This window comes from Macrotis lagotis, chromosome 6 (assembly GCF_037893015.1).
Source record: "Macrotis lagotis isolate mMagLag1 chromosome 6, bilby.v1.9.chrom.fasta, whole genome shotgun sequence".
NCBI classification, from domain to species: Eukaryota; Metazoa; Chordata; class Mammalia; order Peramelemorphia; family Peramelidae; genus Macrotis; species Macrotis lagotis.
Window position 1 is genome coordinate 166,199,112 of NC_133663.1, and position 23,126 is coordinate 166,222,237.

Below are 23,126 nucleotides of genomic sequence, written 5' to 3' on the forward strand. Positions count from 1 at the left end.
GAAGAGGATGAGCAGGATAACGAAAGGCCTTGATAAGAGAATCTGTAGAAGGAACTATGAACACTTAGCCTGCAAAGGTACTTTAGGAGGACTTTACAGCTGTTTCCAAAGTCACTGAAGGTTTATCACATGGATTAGAAATTTGATTTGTCAATGTAAAGACTGGCAAATTGCCTTCTGTGGGGGGTGGGGGGGAGGGATGTAAGATTAAGGGAAAAATTGTAAAAGTCAAAATAAATAAAATATTTAAAAAAGAATAAAAAAGAAATTTGATTTGTTCTGCATTACCCAGGGGACAGAACCAGAATTCAGAGAGAGGAAAATTTCAGTTTAATATGAGGAAAAATTTCTAAAAATTAGAGCTATCCAAAGATGAAAAGAGCCTGCCTCACTAAGCAGTGAGTTCCTTATCACTAAAGGTCTTTAAGAAAAAGTTGGGTAATCATTTGAAGATGGGATTCATGTTTTGGGTTGGAACTCTTACAAATGAGGTCTAATCATGTAGTTCTATTAGTATAGTCTTTACTCCTCCTCCTAAATTGTTCCTAAAATTGAGTATTTTCTAGAATTTTAAAAACTTATAAGGTAGGTATATCAAAAAAAACTTGAGTTTAACTTAATAAAAATATATCAATAAGACAGAAAATAAAAAAGGTCAAACATAATACTTACCTTCTCTAAATGCTTGACAGTAGCCAAGGAAAGATAACAAAAAAAAGAGGGCGCCCAGGAGATCAGCTCTGCCAACAATGCCAGCAACCTTAAAAAGAGAGAAAAAAGATTTTCACAAAAATTTCATTTTCAAATATTAGGAAACTCATGAAAATAATTACTTAGAAAATAATTACTTAGAAACATGATGCAAAAACTATAGCAAGGCTGTATGATAGTATCTTACAATCATTTGGAGTTTTGACTTTGTGATAAGATTTAATTTATTTACTTTCAGAAGAAAATGGTCTTTCTTTGAACCTAATAAGAATAATGTGAAGTGTTCATATATTGAGGAAACTAATTTAGCTAACATTTACCAAAATAATGCCCTGGAAACTAGCACTATTGATGTCCTCTAATGTAAATCTTAAACAAGAAAGGTTATGTTACATGACAAATTTTCAAAAATACAGTTTAATGAGAATAATAGTGAGAAATAAACCTGAAGAACTATGAGGTGATTGAAAGCTTTTCTTTTTTTTTTTTAAGTTTTTGCAAGGCAAATAAGGTTAAGTGTCTTGCCCAAGGCCACACAGCTAGGTAATTATTAAGTGTCTGAGGCCGGATTTGAACTCAGGTAATCCTAACTCCAGGGCCAGTGCTCTATCCACTGAGCTACCTAGCCGCCCCATTAAAAGCTTTTCTTAAAGAAGTCATGGAGGGGTAGAGATAGAAATGCAAATCTGATGTTGCCTCTAAATTACTATTAGAAGAATATAATTTGAGGGGCAGCTAGGTGATGCAAGGATAGAGCACTGGCCCTGGATTTAGGAGGACCTGAATTCAAATTTAGATAGACTCTTAATAATTACCTAGCTGTGTGGCCTTGGGCAAGTCACTTAACCCCACTGCCTTAAATAAAAGAAGAATAAGAAGGAGGAGGAGGGGGAGGAGGAAGAAGGAGAGGGGAAGGGGAGGGGGAGGAGGGGGGAAGAAGGGGAGGGAGGGGAGGAGGAGGAGGAAGAATATAATTTAGAGCAGTTTTTCCTCCTCAGATCAAAGCCTTTGTGGGGTTGAAAACAGAAAATTTCACAAGGGTTTGGTAAATACTAGGCAAAGAAACAAAACCACATATCTTCAATCCCAACTCTCCCCCCCTGCCCCAGGAATTTTAATGAACTCTATTTTCAACCAAGCTCTTTTCTTAGTTAAATGATCCAGAAAAAAATTTTATTCATGTACAGTATTGGCACAGAACACTGTTTTAACTAATATAGTTTCTAATATTTCTATCATACACTGATCCCACCCATGTCCATCTCTTTCCTTCTTTCCGTCACACCTCTCAGAATGTTGCAAAGGCCCACTGTAATATGATTTACTAATCACCCACTTACAATATTGTATTATTTGAATTACTTTCTGAAACATCACCCAAAATTGTGTTTTCATGGAGCCAATTAATAATGGCAAAAATATGGCAGGACATATTTGTATTTCCATCATAGTCTCTCTCTCTCCAAAATAGATTATCTAATAAGTTCTTTCCAAAGATGCGATGCTAATTCATGTTAGAGTCTATTTGTAAGTATAAACTTTAATTCAATGAGATTCTTGACTAACTGGCAGACTCTATTTTCCCAATATTTTAAATAACAAAACTTTTATTAACATTATCAAGTTTTGATTCTTTAATCAATGGGGGTGATACAATTAATTCAATTTTTCAAGAAATTAATACATAAGATATGATACACTATTTTTTTATGATACACTATTAACAGAGAGTTTAGGGACTAGGTAATAATTTCAAGTTGTACCAAAATGAAGAATATATCTATAATTACTACACAATCACATCAGAACCAAAAACTTAGAAATAAATACTTAACATAGTCTTTTAAAGGTAGTATTTATCTCTAAGCCTATTTAAGCATAAGATATGTATTTTTGATGGAAATCCTTTAAGAGCAATATATATACTTCAGTCTCCATTATCTAATTTGATAAGACACATTAAAAACCTAGAATGATTGAGAAAGGAAAGGGATTGTAGAGTGAAATTAGATACGAACTGATCCTCCCCAAATACAAGTACTTTGAATGAATGAATGAACATATGTTCAAATTGGTTAAACCTATCCCTTTTATCTGTTAAGCCAGACAATTAGGTCTTGAAATGCATTATAGTATTAGTGGAAGAGCACAGTAACTTTGAAAAAGGTCTCTAGGATCTGCATTTTCTTTTCTGCTTGACCACTGCCAACTCTTGATCTTAATAGTGCAGCAGTGGTCACTACCATAAGAAAACAGAATGAGCCCCTATTGAGTATAGAATGTTTCATTCTTTCTTTTTTCTTTGTAGTATCCCCAGGTCCCAGCACACAGTAGGGACTTTAATATATACTTGTTGATTGATTGATGATAGAAAGCTTAGTTAATCTCCCCAGTCATCTTAGAGAGAGAGAGAGAGAGAGACAGGGCAGCTGGGTTTCAGATGAACAGCCCTGCCTATTGTATCTCCAGTTCAACATCAGCAAATTGTTCCTAGTCCTTAGAAGTAGGTACAAATGGTTTACCCTCTTAAGAATCTCCTTCCCCTTTTCTCCTTAACTTTCCTTCTTCCTTCTTCCAAGTTCCATCCCATCATTTCCTTTCCTTAGCACACACTTAAAAGATCCATGATCTTTTACTTGATGTAATACTCTTTTTAATAGAAATTATAGCTATTAAAAACTTTGGTAAGTGGTTTTTATGAGTAGCTGTTACTGAAAAAAATTTATGACCTCTCCACAGTTAACTAGGCTATACCAGTTCCCTACTTGAAGCTATTCCAGCTTAGTTGGATTTGCTAGAGGTTGTGCTCTGCTGGTAAATAGCCTTGAGACCACAACGTCATTTCCATACCAGGATGTCCTATTAGAGGGTGGATAAAATAAAAATAAGACTGAGTTAACCAAATGAATATTTTTTAAAGTACTAGCTTTCATTTTTTTATATGTTTATGGGCAAGAGTAGATCAACCACAGTTTCAACAACGTGATACATTTCAGGTTGTCTTTTAGAGACATATCATTTACTGAAAATTCTTGTATGTGAAAACATTTTTAGTCTTGATATGCCAACTTATTTCAAACTCAGAAAACCTAGAATGAGCCAACTTGCTGTTGTACTCCTATACTAAATATAAACAGCAGTATATTTATCATCCAAATCACTGCTCTACTTTTATTAGGATAGAGTTAAAGAATAATTTTCTTTTTTCTTTTTCTTTTTTTTTGGGGGGGGTTTGCAAGGCAATGGGGTTAAATGACTTGCCCAAGGTCACACAGCTAGGTAATTTATAGGTGTCTGAGGCTGCATTTGAACTCAGGTCCTCCTGACTCCAGGTATGGTGCTCTATCCACTGCACCACCTAACTGCCCCTAAAGAACAATTTTCAATCTGACAACATTGGATTCTAAAGCTATTTATCATGAAAATGTTGTGACCAATGGTATGGCTGAAGAAAGCGATGCTTCCTAATAGAAACTAGACCTGAAAAATCTTTAAGAAGTAGTCTTTCTATCTGCTTTCTTGGGTGGCCCTAATTTTCTCATTTAAAAAATCTCTTTCAATTGGGAGTGGGACAGGGTGATAAAAAAGGGAAACTAAAGTTGCTTTGGAAGTTGAGCACTGTTAAGTTACAGCAGCAGCTCAATATTTCCTTTTCTAAGAAACTTGTTCCAAATAGTCATAAAAGTGTCTTATCTCTTAAATTTGAACATTTTTCTTAGGGACTATAGTTTGACAAAGGTGGTGTGGGAATAAGTATTCCTCATATAAAAGAGCTTAGCCCAGTGCCCAGCACAGTTAGTGCTATAGAAATGTTAGTTATTATAATTGAAAAATAACAGATTATTATTGAATAACTACTGTGTACAAGACACTGTAGTAAGTATTATGATTAATACTGGGGTCTTTTAAAAATCTTCTGGGCTAAAACAAGATATATATTACCTTTTCCCTCTTGCAGTCAGTACTTCCCCAAAGTTTTACCTAAGAGGGCAAACGGAACAGCCTGAGTATATTTCCCAGGACTGTGGAATGCTTGGAGACATTGCCAGTGTTTAGTTGGTCCCAAATAACATAACCAGACACACTTCACAATTGTCAGCACTTGAAAGATTTTTCAAAGACCTACAAAGCAGTATGGTCTATAGGAAAAAAACTTTCTGTCAAAAGACTTGGGTTCAAGTTTTGCTCTCAAATTTAATGAGTTGTATAAGCTTGGACAAATGACTTTACCTCTCTGATCTTCAGTTATCCACTCTAAAAAATAAGGCTAATAGCATTTATATTACCCCCTCCATAGGGTTATTTGGGAAGAAAAGTGTCTGAACCATAAAACTTATCAACATATAAGTATGACATTATTAAAATCAGAATTCTACCAATTTTTTAATGCTTCATTTAATGTCTGATGTTTTAAGTTTACATTTTTGTTATTATAAGTGAATTACATTACAATTAAAGAATTACATTTGTTCATTAGGGATGAAAGCTTGGTGTAGTAGAAAGAAAAACTGATTGCTTTTTTGCCTAGGTTTTGCCACTAACAAGATGTGATATTTTAGGTTTTCTCATCAGTGGGATGAGGGAACTGATTATAGAACCATAGTTAGAAGGGACCTCAATAGTCACAAAATCAGAGTGTCCAAATAAATAGGAATTCTTTCTACCCTGATCCTGATAAGTGGTCACTGAGACTTTGCTTGAATCTCTCCAAGCACAGAGAACTGGGGAAACCACCACCTGTCACGGCAACTCGTTCTTCCCTGCTACAGCTCCAGTGATTATAAAGCTTCTTAAATCAAGCAGATTGAATTTGTTTCCATCACAACTTTCCCTCACTATACTTAGTTCTGTTCTCTAGAGTTAAGAAAACAAGTCAAATCTCTTAAACACTGAAAGTTATCATTTCCTTTTAATTCCAAAATTCTGTAATTTTTATTGATGAACCTCTGTCTGTTACTTTTGTGTTTCAATTCTGCAGCTTAAGCCACAGAGAAGTCTTAATGAGACATCTTATTTGTGTATATCTATACATGAATGCTCATCTATCTATCTATATATATAGATAGATAAATGTAAACACACACACACACACATATATATATATATATATAGAGAGAGAGAGAGAGAGAGAGAGAGAAAGAAGAAAAGAAGAAAAAGAAAATAGAAAGAAGAAAAATAAAGGAAGAAAGGAAGGAAAGAAAGAAAAAGGAAGAAAGGACATGATTAAGTTTAAACTTTCAAGGCAGTTTTCAACTTTTGTGGGGTCCTGGAGTTTCTGAATTTTCTAATACAAAAAAAGAGCACAAACAAGTGGTTTTAAAATAGTAAACAGACCCTATTAAACTCAGACTGCTTCATTAACCAAATCTATGATAAGATGTTTATAAATTCTATTGAGGGGAATGGGGGGAAGGGAGGGGTTCAAATCTATGACAGGATGTTTATAAATTCATTTAGAGGTGTTGAATTCATTATATTGCACTCAGGGAAGTCATTTAGCTGAATACAGAATAGAACTTTAAATGAAGGGTAAATATTATACTCTTCATGTTGAGTACCATTGGGAGATAGAGAAAAGTAAATTTCATTTGTAAAAGAAGCTGGAGTCAATGATCATTAAATTTCAAGGAGGATTTAGAGGTCATCTAACTCCAAAATGTATCTGACAAGAATCCCTTGAGTCATTAGCCTGGGCAATAATTTTCAAAGATTTATATAGGGTATTCTGTAATTTTTACTAAGTCATGTTCCCTATCTTGAATACCACTGACTAATATATTTGGTGCCAAATATATTAACAACAACTCAGATGAATCAATATTTTAGAGCCCAGTAGAAAACAGCACAATAGATCTGTGACCCAGTGGGCTAATGTAGATACAGAGCAGCCCACAACGTGTTACTTGGGAAACACCAATACTGGGACCCCAGTCCCCAAACAGGTTATTCTAAAACTTGCCTTCACATATTGTGGTCAACTGTAGTACAAAAGGGCATAGACAAAGGCTAAGATAACATTCTGTTCATCCTGTATCAGTCTACAGTGAGTTTTTCTCCTTGAGTTCACAATAGTCCATGGAGTTTAGAATTAGGTTCATTTAATTTGCTTTAAAAATGAGACTGTTGGGCTCATCTTCCTTTGGGAGGCCAGCCCACTCTTGAGGAATGTGATCCCCAAGATTAAAGTCTTGCTCTTATAACCTTTCCTTACTACTTGTTCCCTAAAGGAAATACAACTTATTCCTGCATTGCTAACCCTAGCAATACCTACATAAACTTTAAAAAAAATAAAGACAGTTGGGGAGGGTTAAAATGCTTTTTTACCCATTCACAAAATTATATTTAACTTATAGTTAACATATAAATACTCTTCAATTACTTAGATGAGGTAATAGTAAATTATACTGTCAGACAAGACCAGGACCGATTAAAATTGATAATTAGCCTTATTAAGGAGAGCAGGGAGAAAAGAGAAATGCATTCTTTCTCTATCTCTATTTGTGTTGGTGCAGGTAAAGTAATATGCATAACAGCATATTATTGTTGTTCAGTCATTTCAATTGTACCCAACTCTTTCTGACCCCATTTAGGGTATTCTTGGCAAAAATATTGGCATGGTTTGCCAGTTTGAACAGATGAGGAAATAAGAGGTAAACAAGGTTAAATAACTTGTCCAGGATCACCCAGCTAGTTCATGTCTGAGGCCAGAAACGAAGTCAGGAATGAGTTTTCCTGACTCCAGGCCTTGTACTCTATTCCACTGTGCTACCTAGCTAACCTTTACTATGAAAAATATAAAATGAAATACATATATATTGCATAAACAAATATATGTTAAATATTCCATATTCCTACATGGGAAAGAATTCAGAAACAAGGAAGAAAGGAAGAATCTGACTTGAAACCTAAAGAACTTGGTTTGGGTCATACTTAATAATTCTGTTATTGATAACAACTAGCTGTTTATTGAAACTGCCATGTCTGTGTATCACAATGTGCTGATATTGTCCATGGGGTTTTATTGGCAAAGTGATATTATTTCTTTCTCCAGTGGATTATGGCAAACAGAAGTTAAATGACTTGCCCAGGGTCACACAACTAATGAGTGACAGCCTAGCATTCTATCCCCAAGCCATGCTTTCCAATAAATATGTGACCTTGGGCAAACAATTTAACCATATGGATCTTTTGTTCCCTCATCTGCAAAAGGTCAATAATACCTACACTATTATGGTATAATATGATATAATACTATTATCAAGGGATTTTTTTGAGTAACAAATAAAATTCTATTATACACTATTTTTAACCATAAGGGATCGTACGTATGTAAGAACTCCACATTTTTGAATATGGAAATTCATATCACTACAATGTGTTGCTAAATTAGCTAAGCATATAGTGTTAACAACATTTTGAAGTTCCTACTTCTCAAGCTTACTTTTCATTTATTTGCGACCAAGAGGTTTTAAGTACTTAAATACATTTCCTCATTGTTTCACGTTTGACAGAAGATGACAGAGCAAACTACCCATAATTTTAGAACCATAGAATGACCATTTTATGAAAGTTTATATATAAATAGTTGAGCTCTTATCATTTCTTTTATGAAAGCAGATGCGATAGGTAAGTACTTACACACTCTGTATGCACTGGATGAACAGCAAAAAACAATGCAGCTAAAAGGGATGATTTGGGAGCCAGGTTTAATCTCCTTCCTTTACTGGTATACTGAAGCCCACCAAATAATATTGAGAAAACATCAATCATTAGGACAGAAATGCTACAGTGCAGGAGGATGTTGACGATATGAAAACTCTCTGGGTAGAAACCTCCAGATAAATAGTAGTTAATCCTGCAGGAAACATAGGAAGTTCAGGTTAGATTCAAGAAAAAAATGCATATAAAAAAACTTAGACAATTTAAAGGAAAGTTGGTTGCAAGTAAAACATTAATGTAAGAAGAAATATTTTGTATGTTTAGGAAAAATACTTTTAAAATGAAATAATCTGTCAGTTCAAACAACAAAGAAAGCATGAACATAATTAGTTGCACAGGGAAAATGGAAGGAAAGGGCAGATAAGGGAAGTCAAAAATAGTAAAGGAAATGGAAAAGGCAGAAAACTAGATACTTTGAGAGCAGTTTAAAATGTAAAGATGATGCTGGGTAAATTAAACTGGGGATTTAATCATGGGAATATATTATGAAATGGTACTTATTAACATATAGAGGGAAGAAATTTTGAGTATGTATGTGTTTGCATAAGCTATGTCTCCCCCAAAGTGTACAAACTTTTTTTTTAATGTAAATTGGTTTATTTTTACAAATGACATTTTTCCAATCGAACTTTAATTTTCAGGTACTTGAAACTTGAGTTTTGTGTTTCCTAGCAAGCTCTCAACAGACAAGTCAAAAGTTCAACTAGTTTATCATTACAATGAATCACAGATATGAATCATCATTCATTCATTAATCATCATTTAAAAATACTCATTATGTGAAAAAACACCACACAAGTAGCATGAAAAAATAATTGGGAACAACCAAGTAGCACTGTAAATTTCAGCAAGGCTTACCTGAAGGTTAGGACAGTAAGTGGCCGATAAGACTTGTGACTATTGTTGCTGCTGAGTTTACTCCCCCAAAAGTCATGTTGCCAAAGGTCTCCAATTGGAGTTTCTGCTCTGAGGTCCTACAAAAAATTCAAGAGAAAAAGAAAAACCCAAATCATCATAGAATGTTTCAGACTGGCCTATCAAAATCAAGATAACAGTTGGCATATTCAACAAAGTTACTACATGAAGAACAACCTGAAAATTTTTGTTAAAAGATTTGAGTGAGGTTATCAAAAGCAAAATCCAACATGCACTTTTGAAAATCAGCCATCTTCAAAGGAAGGTGGTGAAATCATGCTAGAACTAAAACCATATTATAAACAGCAGTCATCAAAATACTTGGTCCTGGCTAAGAAATAAAGTAGTACATCAGTGGAATAGGTTAGATTCCCAAGACACAGTAGTAAATGATTATTCTAATCTACTGTCTGATAAACCAAAAAATCCAGCTTCCAGGATAAGAACTTATTATTTGATAAAAAAAAAAAACTATTGGGAAAACTGAAAATTAGTTTGCAGAAATAGGCACAGTCCAACATCTCATTCCCTATACCAAGATAAGGTTGAAATGGGTATAGAATTTAGACATAAAGGGTGATAGCATAAACTAATTAGCAGAACAAGGAATAGTTTACTTGTCAGACCTATAGAGAAGGGTAGAATTTATAAGCAAACAAGAGATGGAGAACATTATGAAATGTGAAATAGACAATTTTGATTAGATTACAATAAAAAGGTTTTGCCCAAACAAAACCATAGTAAGATCAGAAGTAAAATTGGGGAAGGGGGGGAGAGAGGGAGGATGGAACCAAGATAGTGGAATAAAGGCAGGGACTCCTGCAAGCTCACCCCCAAGCCACTCAAAACATCTTTAGTTGTTTTTTTTTTAATTTTTATTTATTTAAGGCAATGGGGTTAAGTGACTTGCCCAAGGTCACACAGCTTGGCAGTTATTAAGTATGTGAGGCTGGATTTGAATTCGGGTCCCCCTGACTGGTGCTCTATCCACTGTGCCATCTAGCTGACTCTGCTCTATCCCCTGCGCCATCTGCTGCTCCTTCAAACACCTTTAAATAATGACTCTAACCAAATTCTGGAGTGGCAGAACCCACAAAGAAACAGAGTGAAATAATTTTCCAGTCCAAGACAACCTGGAATATCTGAGGGAAGGGGCTGGTACACCAGTTTTAGAAAGGACCCACAGTACAGCACAGGATGCACCACAGCAAACTGGTTCTAGTCATCCAGGAATAGACTGCCCAGAGCCTGGGTCCATGGAAGCAGTAGAGATTTCCAGACCTTTCAGCCCAGAGCATACCAACGACTATTGGGAAGATCAGCAGAAAAACTCTGCCACACTAGAGTGAGAGTGAGCCCAGTTCATGGCTGGCCTCAGTACAGACCTGGCCCCAGTGGACCAGGAACAGGCCTGAGGAGTCATTCAGCAGCTGCTTCCAGAGCACGTGATCCAACGACAGTAATGGGAAAAAAAGCCACTATGATATCTCAAAATTCAGATTAATTTAATGTTAATCAGTCTTTATTCCAAATGGTTGGTGGTAAAAATATTTTTCTCCTCTCGACAGTAGGCTACAAATGCAAAACTACTTATATCGTCAGTGATGGTTGCTGTGTTAGTTTTGTCTACTTTCTTGATACAAAAGAAGATTCTGTGGGGGGAGGAAAGTTATTGGGAGGTGACAATGATGTTTTAATAAAACCATACAAAAAGAAGAAACCTAAGACTTTTGCAATATGCCATTCAGTAACTATAAAGCATTATAATAATCAAACACTAATGCCACTTCATACCTAGGAAATTCCCTCTGTTCAAAGAATCCTCATAGATTTCAGAGGGAACACTGAATACAGTAAAAGATATAGAAAAGGGGATCAGAATCAAAATCTGACCCATCACATTTATTTATTTTTTTTATCTCATCCTCAATGGAAATAAGTAAGGATTTGCTGCATACTTCTTAATATATAGCATCTGGAAGATGTGATGTGTTAGGACAGAAACTTAGCACTTCTGAATGCTTGCAAAAAAAAAAACATGCTTGGCTTTTCTGTTCACATATTTTATTTGAAGCACAATGAAAACAATCTGCTGCTTTTCTATTCCCAGAGCAGGGAAACCACACTAGACAAGAGAGGAAAAGATAAAGAACAGCAAAGCAACGATGAAAAATTAATGAAACCCAGTGGAGAAGATTACTTAGTTATAAGTTATTGATCACATCACTAAAAATAACAACTTTAAGAAGAAAAATCAGAATTAGAATCATGTGGTTTGGAGTTGGTTGAAATCTTAGAGTAGGGATCATCTTCAGACCCCACAATTTATAGCTGATGAAACTGAAACTCAAGGAGACTCAGAGACTTGTTCAAGCAATAATCCTTGGCAGATGCACAATTCAAAACCAGATTATCTCTCTCATGCTCAGTGCTCTATTACAACATTTTGTCCTACTAATCTAAACAAAGAATAGTTATCATTTAATTAAGTAAACCAACATTCCCCAAAGAATTTACATTATGACATTTTAAAAAAACATCAGATGATGAATCTATATTCTTGGTGTAAAAACAGCAAAAAAAAAATGACCTAGATAACTGAATAGGTTATCAGAACACTATAGTAAAAGAAGCGGAATAATATTAATTAGAGTTAGGACAAATATGGTCTACTACTCCAAAGTATAGATCTTCTATTAGGTAGTTTGGTCAAATCAATTAACCTATCTGAGTAAACTACTTCTCTTGAGGGTAGCCTCATTTATTTAAAGTTTCTTCATTATTGATTGTGCAGCAGAACCAATTATGAAGGGTAGAAAAGGTCATCCACAGAAGTTGTAGAAATTATAAAAAAAACCCATTAAGTTTAAAATCTGTATTTCATTCATAAGTAACCACAAATTATATGATACTTTAAAGTTTTCAAAGTGTGTCAACACATGTATTACAAATGTAATGAGAATTCTTTCAAATAATCTTAAGTTTAAAAATTCTAAAATGACTATTATAATAAAAGTAGCAAATATCTTTTTAGATAGCACATTAAGTTTACAAAGCACTTTATATATATTATCTGGTTTGTCTTTGCAACAACCCTGTGGGACCAAGGTCACATAGCTAGTAAATGATTTGAACTCATCTTCTTCCAAATGGCCTCCTAGGCCAGAGCTCTACCCACTGTACCCTCTAGTTTTCCCATAAGAGGAACAAAGAAAATCTCAGATTCTCGTATAATTTAAAATGCAAAGCAAAATGCTGAAGTTTTTTCCCTGTCAAAAGAAATGTTGGGGCAGCTAGGTGGCGCAGTGGATAGAGCACCTGCCCTGGAGTCAGGAGTACTTGAGTTCAAATCCGGCCTCAGACACTTAATAATTACCTAGCTGTGTGGCCTTGGGCAAGCCACTTAACCCCATTAGCTTGCAATAAAAAAAAAAAAATAAATGTTAATCACGGATGTATTCCTTTTTTCCGGAGGAAAATTAGTATGAATTCTTTTAGGGTACATATACACTTAAAAAAACTTGGTAACTGCTTGTTTGCTATGTTAAAGGGAAGGAATCTTCAGTAGGAAACATGTTTAAAGTTAGAGCTGATTATTTAATATATCTTTGGTGATTGAATTTCACTGCTCCCAAGTACAACTGCTCCAGGGTCCATATAAGCTTAATGCATTAGTTCACATTAAAGTTGGTCAGAAATTGTAAAGTATACACAATCTATACACTAATGTGTGTTATGAAAACACAATCCAAAAGCCTGCTTTATTTTAGTTGTCAAAGATGGGGGTTTGTTGTTGAGAAAATATTCTCTATAACCTATTTCTCCCATCTAAAGAGAAAATGAATACCTAAGAATCTCTAAATATTTGATTAGCTGCCGTCTATACACAGCAGGGTGCAATACTTGAAGAAAGGTCAATTTTTCTACATAATGATTTATGTAAAAGATGTATTATGCCTGAGATTCCTGCTAACTCAACTGTCTTGAAGAAAAGCATCCTAGTGAACAACAAAAAAAACCAGCTCAACACTTTAAGGAAGCATCTGGAACAGTCCTTAACACCAATAAAATCCAGTAACAGTCTGTTTCACATTATGGTAGGCTTTGTGCCAATGAACAGAGTATCTTTCATTAAACAAGGAAGAAAAAAAGGGGGGCCTAGCAAGTTAACAAAAGGGGCACAGTATGGTGCCCTAGAAAACCCTGGCAAAACAATGCTCAGTAGATATACAAAATGACTTCATCTGCTGTATCTTCACAAGGAAAAGAATTGAAAATACCTACTCTAATAAAGCCAAGGAACACTTTGCCCTTCTGTCTCTTGAGGCCAGTGTTTTTCTGTCCTGGCACTTAGTTAATATCTTTTATGAGGGTTAAGTCTAATCACAAAAATCCAACCAAAAGAAAGAACAGAATTTTTAAAAATTAATTTCAAAATCACTTCTCTTCTAGTTTTCAAAAAAAAAGCATTGTATGTGAATTAGAGTAAGGTTATTCAAGAACTGATTTAATTTGATGTACTTGCGGGCAGCCACAATTTTAATTTTTCCTTCTCACTTGTTTTTTCAAATAAGCTGAAGCAATAATATCTGTCAGTAATTGTTAGATGAACTGAAAGAAAGTTGTAATTAAAGAAATTATACCAAAACCAAAACATCAGCAATGGTATAGTCTGTTACTTTTACCCATGCTTCAAAAACAGAAAGGAAAAAAAATGTATCTTTTTTCTTTCTAAACCACTAATGCTTGCAGCACCCACAATTTCACAAACCAGTGTTTTCATGAAGATATTTATCAACTTGTGAAATACTACAGAAGCATAAAACTGACATTTATTTCCCACTTGGAAGAATTCCTCACTCTGAGTCTTTAAGAGTTCATTAAGTTTTCCATGGTAATGCCACAAATGTATGTAGGCTTCCACAGTAAAGATAGATGAATGTATTTCTTGAAGCTTATTTTGTAGTTCAAGATCCAGAGTACAGGAAGATTTAACAGAGAAAATGTAGGACATAAAAGAAATGTATTGCTGCTCAAAAGGGACTCAGTTTCAAGTCCAGGTGCTCCTTTCCAAATGAGTTCAAAGTCAATGTCTATAATTTTTATTTAGCTTTTCTATCTCCATTTTTATATATAGCTATTTATTTATCTATTTATTGATTTAACTATTTTTTCTCTGTTCTTGATTGTCATCAGCAGATGAATAAAAAGTATGGCATTTTCCATCTCATATACAACATCCACTCATAAATAATTGATAAGAACCTTACAAATTTAGCCAATTGTATTCTTAAGGTACAAAATGTGTGAAAGTCATACAGGCAACAGGAATGACTCATTTCACTTTCACTTGCAGCAGTCAGCATGGAATACCATAATATCAATGACAGTAGGTGCCACATGGCCATGCCCCCAACTTTTCCCAATGTCATATCATTTTTCACATAAACTGAGGCACTTGAGTTGATGCCACACTTGTCTAAAAGCTGCACATAGGAGAAGAATTGTCACAGAGGCTCTTGGGGTGGGAAGATACCCCAGAGCTCATGCAGGCTAACTCATTCCTATGTTGTCTATTTGTTTCCTCTATAAGGCCTGTCCCACTTATCCATCCAGCCCCTACTTATCACTTTCTGTTTCTAAGAAATTCATAAATCCCCCAAGACAGCCCCTTATACTTGTATAGTTGTAATTGTTATAAGCTCCCCCCACCCCAAATCAACTTTAAATGTCCCTCTACAGCCTCCAAAAGTTTGTTCCTGATCAACTTGATGATACAACCTAAGGTCTTTATGGATTTAATTCTATTAGTCTACGACTTTAGCAGAAGGAGAAAGGGCATCACATTCTCTGTTGCTACACCAAATTTTAAACTAGATTTTATGCAAAATCAAAAAGAAATTCAGAAACTGATGAGGAAAATATTCAATCGCTAGAATTAAATGTATGTCAAACTGACAATTTTAATTTTATTAAAAGATTTTGCACCTACAAAAACCAAAGCAACAAAGATTAGAAGGAAAGCAGAAAGCTGGGGAACAATTTTTACCATCAGTATTTCTATAAAGTCTCATTTCTAAAATATATAGAGAAATGAATCAAATGTATAGGAATATAAATCATTCTCCAATGGATAAATGGTAAAAGAATATGAATAGAGTTCTATAGTCATATAAGACTAAGTGACTTCTGACTACAGAATTACAAATTAAAACAACATTGAGGTGCCATTTCACCCATATCAGATTGATTTATATGAAACAAAATTAAAATGACAAATGATAGAAGGGATGAGGGAAAACTGAAACACTAATGCACTGTTGGTGAAGTTGTAAACTGATCCAACCATTCTGGAGAGCAATTTGGAACTTTTGCCCAAAGGGTAATAAAACTGTGCAGCCCCCTTGACCCTCCAAAACCATTACTTCAATGACATCCCTAAGAGATTTAAGAAAAGGGAAGGGGACAGACCTACTTGTACAAAAATTTTGTGAAGAAAATTGGAAACTAAGAGGATGTTCATCACTTGGGGAATGACTGAGAAAGCTGTGGTACATGAGTATAATGGAGTATTATTGTGCTATGAAAAATGAACTGAGTGATTTCAGAAAAATCTGGAAAGACTTACATGAACAGAGGATGAGTGAACTGGGCAGAACCAGGAGAGCATTGTATACAGCAATTGTGAATCATTTAGTTCTTCACAGTCATAGAATAATCTAAGACAATTCCAAAGGACTCATGATGGAAAATGATATCTACCTCCAGAGAAAGTACCAATGGAGTCTGAATGCAGGTGGAAGAATACTATTTTTCATTTTTCCTTTTTTTCCCCTTTGGATCTATCTATGACTAATATGGTACTATGTTTTGCATGACTAGACATATATAACCATATCAATTGCTTACTGTCTCAGGGAAGGAGAGATGAGTGGGGGGGAGGAAATTTGGAACTCAAATGAATTTCAAAAATTATCTTTGCATGTAACTGAAGAAAACAAAATATTATTTTATAAAAAAGAGAAAATATGTCAAATTGAGAATATGCATTACATGTGGATCCTAGTTTGATTGTTAACATCAGTTTAACAGTCACAGTGAGTCACAAACCTTATTGTTCACGATAGCTTCTGTGTCATCAAAGACAAAGTCTCCATCATAGCTATGGGCAAAGCACACAAAGGAAACAAATGCTACTAGAAGTTTTGCCCAGTAAGTGGGAAGAATGGTTGTTGGTATGACATGATCCAAATTAACATCCACCTCAGCCATTTTGAAAAATGTTGGTTCCAAAGTTGGTGTTCCAGCATTATGTTGATTAGAAATCTGTAAGACATATAATAGGCATTTTAACAAATAAGAACTGTTAAATAAATTCATAAAAATATATATACAAAGAAATATAAAACAACTAAATTACACAAAATTTCTATTATGATAATTTTATAGGAAATACATTAATTTGTTTTTTCAATATTTAATATTTATTATCATTTTGTACAAATTTTTTATACATTAATAAAATATTCTTGTTTAAGAGTAAACAAAATATCCCCTCCCCCCAAAAAAATATAGATTCACTTGAGCAATAAACTAAAGGGGAGAGAAAATATTAAAATAAAACAATAGTAATAATTGTAGGTATAGCCAGGTGGCACAGTGGACGGAGAACCAGCCCTGGAGTCATGAGCACCCAAGCCCACATACCACCCCGTACACCCAACAATCACCCGGCTGTGTGACAGGCAAGCCACTCGAACCCCACTGCCCTGCAAAAACCAAAAGAAAAAAAAACCCAAAATAAAATAAAATAGTAATAATAGTAGGGGTGGCTAGGTGGCAGACAGAGCATTGGCCCTTGAGCCAGGAGCATCTGGGTCCAAATCCGGCCTCAGACACCCAACGATCACCCTGCTATGCAACCCCAGGTGGGCCACCCAGCCCCATTTGCCCTGCACTCCTCCCCAAAATAATAATAATAAAAAATGTGCTTGAGTCTTTGTTCCAACACCAACAACTCTGTAGCGAGTGGGTCACATTCTTTATGATAAGTCCATGGCAAAAGTTACTTCCATATTTTTCCACTGTTACCTTTTGTATTTCTCCACTACCATGTACTATATTTTTCTCTCTCCTTTCATTCTGACTCTGCTGTAGCATATCTGAGTGGCGCAGCAGACAGATCCCTGGCCCTGGGGCCAAGAGGCCCTGAGCCCCCATACCACCCCTTAGGCCCAGCATCCACCTGACTCTATGGTCCTGGACAGGCCATCCAATCCCAGCCCCTTGGAAGAAGTAAAAAACAAAATGTGTTATATCTGACCACTCTCTCCCTGTCCTCCATCACTCACATCACTCCCCCTTCCCCCTGTCCCCCCCCCCTCCTTCTTACTCCAGATGCCTATACACCATTGAGTAGATATGCTGTTTCCTCTCCTAGCCACCTCTGATGAGAGCAAAGATTCCTTCATTCCCCCTTGCCTTCCCCCCTTCCATATCATTGCAGTAGCTCATTGTAATAAAGAAAAATCTTATGTGAAATATCTTGGCCTATTACCCCTCTCCTTTTTCTTTCTCCTATTACATTTCCCTTTTTTCTATTGACTCCATTTTTACTCCATATTTTATCTTCGAATTCAGCTTTCTCCTGTGCTTCAACTATAAAAGATCCCTCTACCTGCTCTATTAACTGAGAAGGTTCATATGAGTATTATCAGTGTCATTTTTCTATGCAGGAATACATGCAGTTCATCATCATTAAGTCCCTCATATTTTCCCCCTTTCCTCCAATCTCTATGCTTCCCCTGAGTCCTGTATCTGAAGATCAAACCTTCTGTTCAGCTCTGGCCATTCCAACAGGAACATTTGAAATTCCCCTGGTTCATTGAAAGTCCATCTTTTTCCCTGGAAGAGGACATTCAGCTTTGCTGGGTAGTTCATTCTTGGTTGCTCTCTTGCCTTCCGGTATATTGTATTCCAAGCTCTACGAGCTTCCAAGTAGCTGCTGCTAAGTCCTGTGTGATCCTGACTGCAGCTCCATGATATTTGAACTGTGTCCTTCTGGCTGCTTGTAATATTTTCTCTTTGACTTGGGAGTTCTGGAACTTGGGGATATAATATTCCTAGGGGGTGGTTTTTTGGGATCTCTTTCTCGGGGGGGATCGGTGGATTCTCTCCATTTCTATTTTGCCCTCTGCTTCTAGAATATCAGGGCAATTTTCCTGTAGTAATTCTTTGAAAATGATGTCAAGGCTCTTTTCCTGATCATGACTTTCAGGTATTCCAATAATTTTTAAATTATATTTCCTAAGTCTGTTTTCCATATCAGTTGTTTTTTCAATGAAATATTTCACATTTTCTTCTAATTTTTCATTTTTTTGGTTTTGAAGTATTGATTCCTGATTACTGGTAAATTCATCAGTCTCCCTGAATTCTATTCTTTGTCTGAAGGATTTGTCCTTCTCAGAGAATTTTCTTGTCTCTTTTTCCATCTGGCCAATTTTGCTTTTTAAAGCATTCTTCTCCTCAATAACTTTTTGAACTGTTTTATCCATTTGACCTAAGCTGGTTTTTAGCATGTTATTTTCTTCAGCATTTTTTTTTATTTCCTTGACTAGGATGCTGACTTCATTTTCATGTTTTTCCTGAATCTCTCTCCTTTCTTTTCCCAGTTTTTCTTCTAACTCCCTCATTTGATTTTCAAAGTCTTTTTTGAGCTCTGTCATAGCCTGAGCCCAATTTCTATTTTTCTTGGAGTCTTTAGATGCAGGAGCTTGTGCTTCCTCATCTTCAGACTGAGTATATTGATCTTTCTTGGGTTCATAGATAATGTATTTCTCAGTGGTGTTTCTCTTGTTTCTCTGCTTGCTCATTTTCCCAGTCTAAGCCTGTTTTGGGGGTGCTTCCTGAGCTTTTGGGACACTCCCACAAGAGTCTCAGTGTGTGAGGCTCTGTCCTCCCTCCTGGTCTGTGAATGACCACAAACTCCCCTCCTCTGCCATGGGGCTCAGGTGGGGGGTGGCCCTGCTGTTCTATGGGGGGGCCTGGACTGTGATCAGGATCTGAATGTGGTCAGAACCCCAGAGTCCTGTTCCAGGGACAGAGGACAGAGTTCAGCAGTCTCTCTCTCTCTTCACTCCCCTCCCTAGGTTCAATGGGCTCATGCCCTGGGGGCTCCTGCTTACTGGCTCTGCCTGCTTCTGTTTCCTGGATCTGGAATACAGTGGCAAGATGCTTGCTGTGTGCCCTGAGGGCTAGGCTCCACTGCTTGCTCTGGCAGAGGTCCCCTGGTGGTCCCCCACTTTGTGCCGTGCTCCCTGGGGCGCAGGTCAGGAAACTCCGGTGCTGCTGGGAGCAGTGGCTCCCAGCACCCTGGGGCTGCCTCTGGGAGGCTGAAGTTCTTTTGCTCTGGCGCGCTGCCCCTCTGGTGGGCCGCCCCTCCAACCCTGGGGAGCAGAGCCTTTCTGCTCTTTTCCAGGTTACCTTGAGTAGGAGCACTGCCTCATTGGGTCCCTCTGTGGGTTCTGTCTCTTGAAAATTTAGTTAAAGTCCTTAGTTTCAAAGATTTATGAGAGAGCTCCTAGGACACCCTCCACTCTTGTCGCCATCTTGGCTCCACCCGAAATACATTAATTTGGCAACAAATCATATAAGGCCCAATCACAAAAGTTCAATGGACTCACAATTTTAATCACCTATTAGAATAATAGATTCATTACCACAAAATTGAATAACTAATTTTGTTTTTGTTTTTACAAGGCAATGGATTAAGTGACCTGCCCAAGGTCACACAGCTAGGTAATTATTAATTATCTGAGACCCTATAACTAGTTTTGAAAGAAAATTTATCTCTCTTCTTTCTAAGTCAATTAACTGAGTGTCCATATTTCTAAGATATTGAGCTAAGGACTTTGTAAGAAAAAAATCTATAAGCCATGATTCCTATTAACAGTAAAAAAAAATTATTATTTCTTTCTTAGAATTTTATTTAGAGTTAGAAGGAACCTAAATTCAACATTCTAATTTTACAGATGAGTTACTGAGGACCAGAGAGGTTAATTGACTTTTTCCAAGGCAACCCAGATGGTAAATAATAGAGTTGGGATTTGAACCCAAATTTTGACTCCAAATCTATCACTGTGACACCTCAAGAACCCATCATCATATCATTGTGAATACTCCCATCATCAATACAGATTCTAATCCAGATGATAGAATTACAAAAAAAAAAAACCTAAATAATACAACTCAATATAAAAAGATTGCAAGGCAGTTCATGATTAACTTTTTATTTGAGGAGGCTGGTTTGGACTGGCAAGGCTTCATGGAAGGGAGCTGTAAACTCAATCTTTTGAAGGAATCATAGGCAGAGAAAAGATAAGAGTAGCAAATGTTGGGAAACAAGTACACTGTTTATCCACAAAGAACACTTCTTATCCAACATAATGGATACTCAATAAATATCTACTAAATGAATGAAATGAAGATATTATTGTATATTTATGGACAAATACACAAATGTGCACACACAAATATTAAATATATCCATATATATATATATGGATATAAAATACAGCATTCACTATTAGAAATACAAAAAAAAAAAAAGGTAGAGTACTCTCAAGGTATCTGTAACCCAAATAGGGACACAGGAGATATACACATGAAAAGATAATTTTTTTAAGATTAGTAAGTCCGGGGTAGCTAGGTGGTACAGTGGATAGAGCACTGGCCCTGGAGTCAGGAGGACCTCAGTTCAAATACTTTCTCAGAAATTAATAATTACTTAGCTGTGTGACCATGTGCAAGTCACTTAACCCCATTACCGTGCCAAAAAAACACCTCCCCAAAGATCAGTAAGTCCCTAGAAAGTAGCATTACCTAAGTACTTGAGAAATTTAGATATTGAAGCTGTGAATGGAGTAATCAAAGAAGCTTTTATGGTATAGTGGGACTGGAGTCAGAACTTGAAAGAAGACTAAACCTTGGAATTATAGAAGAAAAGGGAAGGGTATTCAACATGAAGCAAGTGAACAAGGTCTGGGGAGCCTGAACAAGCATGACATAGACTCAGGTCTATGACTGGCATCCATACAACTGGGGCTTAGAAGGCTGTGATTTGTTTTTTGGGTTTGTTTTTCTTTTTGCCTTAGTAGGGTGGGATAAAGAGATGGAAGACCTAGAATGCCTTACCGTAATAGATTAGAGAAAACCATTGTGAGTTCTTGGGCAAAGGGGATGTCATTTATTTCAAGGGGACTAACTGGCAACAGCAAGAAGAAAAAATTGGAATAGTTAGAGAATGGAAACAAGAAAATCAGTTAAGAAGCTATTGTGGGCACACAACAATGACAGCCTAGATTCTTAATGATGACAGTAGGAATGGAAAGAAAAAGATTGTCAATAGACAAGCATTTACTTAAATGCCTCCAACATGGCAGACACTAAGCCAGGCATGGGAAACACTGACAAAAAAATGAAATGTTACTTGCCCTCAGGAAGCTTATATTATATGGGGAAGACAGCAGAACTCATTTAAATATATACAAAACAAAAAAACAGGGTCCAGGCGAGGGGAAGGTTATCAGGAAATAACAAATTTAGGAGGTGGTTCCTGATCTGAGCTTTAAACTAGGGATTTTAAGGGGCTAGGGATAAGAGGGTATTCCAAGCATGATGAAGGAAGATGTAGAACAGCCTGGAAAAAGAAATGAACAAAGGAAATGGAGTATCATTTCTGAGGAACAAAAAGGTCAGTTTGGCTAAACTAAAAGAATGCATGAAGGGGAGTAATATATAAGGCTAGAACAGTTGGTTAGAGTCAAGCTAAGAAGAGCTTAAAATGCCAACAGAAGACAGATTGACAAATGAGTGAGTCTGGAAAAAACTTATTAAAATAGTGATGGGGTCTAAAAACAATGCTAAAGTACAAACAGATGAAATATTGGTGATGTTTAATCTGTAACAAAAAGAACTAAGAGGAGACATGACAGCCAATGGGTTGTAGTGACAGTGAGTGGATGCCTGTTTAGTTATAAAGGACAGAACAAGGACCATTGAATATATAACACAAAGAGATTTTGTTTCAAAGTTAAAGGGGCAAAAAAGAAATGACTAGTGCTATCTTAGGAGACAGTTCATTCCTTAATTCTTTTCCCAGCAGTTATTTTGGCAGAAGTTATTAGGCATTCATGGATTATTAGAGACAGAACAATGGAGATCACCTAATTCAACTCCTTTTACACACAAAGAAACTGAGTCCCAGAAAATTTAAGTATCTCATCTAAGGACATAATCTAATTAGAAGCTGATACTAGAATTAATAATATTAGCTCTTTTCAGCACTTTCCACATTGTGACATACTAAAGAAAAGATTTCTGCAATTGGTGAGAGGTTTGAATGAATGACCTCAAAGTCAAGTCTATGATTCCATGATCTCCCATGCTGTATCTTTTAAATCTAATAAAAAGTCTCATATTCCTTTACAGCTTAATCCAAATCAATATCAACTCAATACAAATGGCAACCACAGTTTATTTCTTTTTTGAGGTTTTTTCTTTGGATATATTCACAATAAGATTAAGGGCAAGAATGGATTATCATCTTCTCTTTCTTTTCTGTGATTTTCCATAGAAGCTGTGAATAATGTGGCAGAATAAGTTTCAGAACTGATTGCATTCTATTGATCAACTAAGGGACTTGACCCTAGTCTTTCTACCATAAACTTTGAGCAGTTGAAGGACCAACAACTCCTTGCTTAATATGAGAAATATTAAATTAG

General features: G+C 36.0%; 1 protein-coding gene across 2 annotated transcripts in view; it reads right to left on the reverse strand.

The window, feature by feature from the left end:
• Positions 1 to 23,126, reverse strand: part of TMTC4 (transmembrane O-mannosyltransferase targeting cadherins 4) — an 88,478-nt gene that overhangs the window by 57,457 nt on the left and 7,895 nt on the right. For both annotated transcript variants that reach the window (XM_074191978.1, XM_074191979.1), the window contains exons 2-5: positions 16,456 to 16,671; positions 9,289 to 9,404; positions 8,350 to 8,566; positions 673 to 760 (exon numbers count right to left, since the gene is read on the reverse strand). In XM_074191978.1, coding sequence (XP_074048079.1) covers positions 673 to 760; positions 8,350 to 8,566; positions 9,289 to 9,404; positions 16,456 to 16,671 — 637 coding nt within the window. The remainder of the gene's footprint in view (positions 1 to 672; positions 761 to 8,349; positions 8,567 to 9,288; positions 9,405 to 16,455; positions 16,672 to 23,126) is intronic.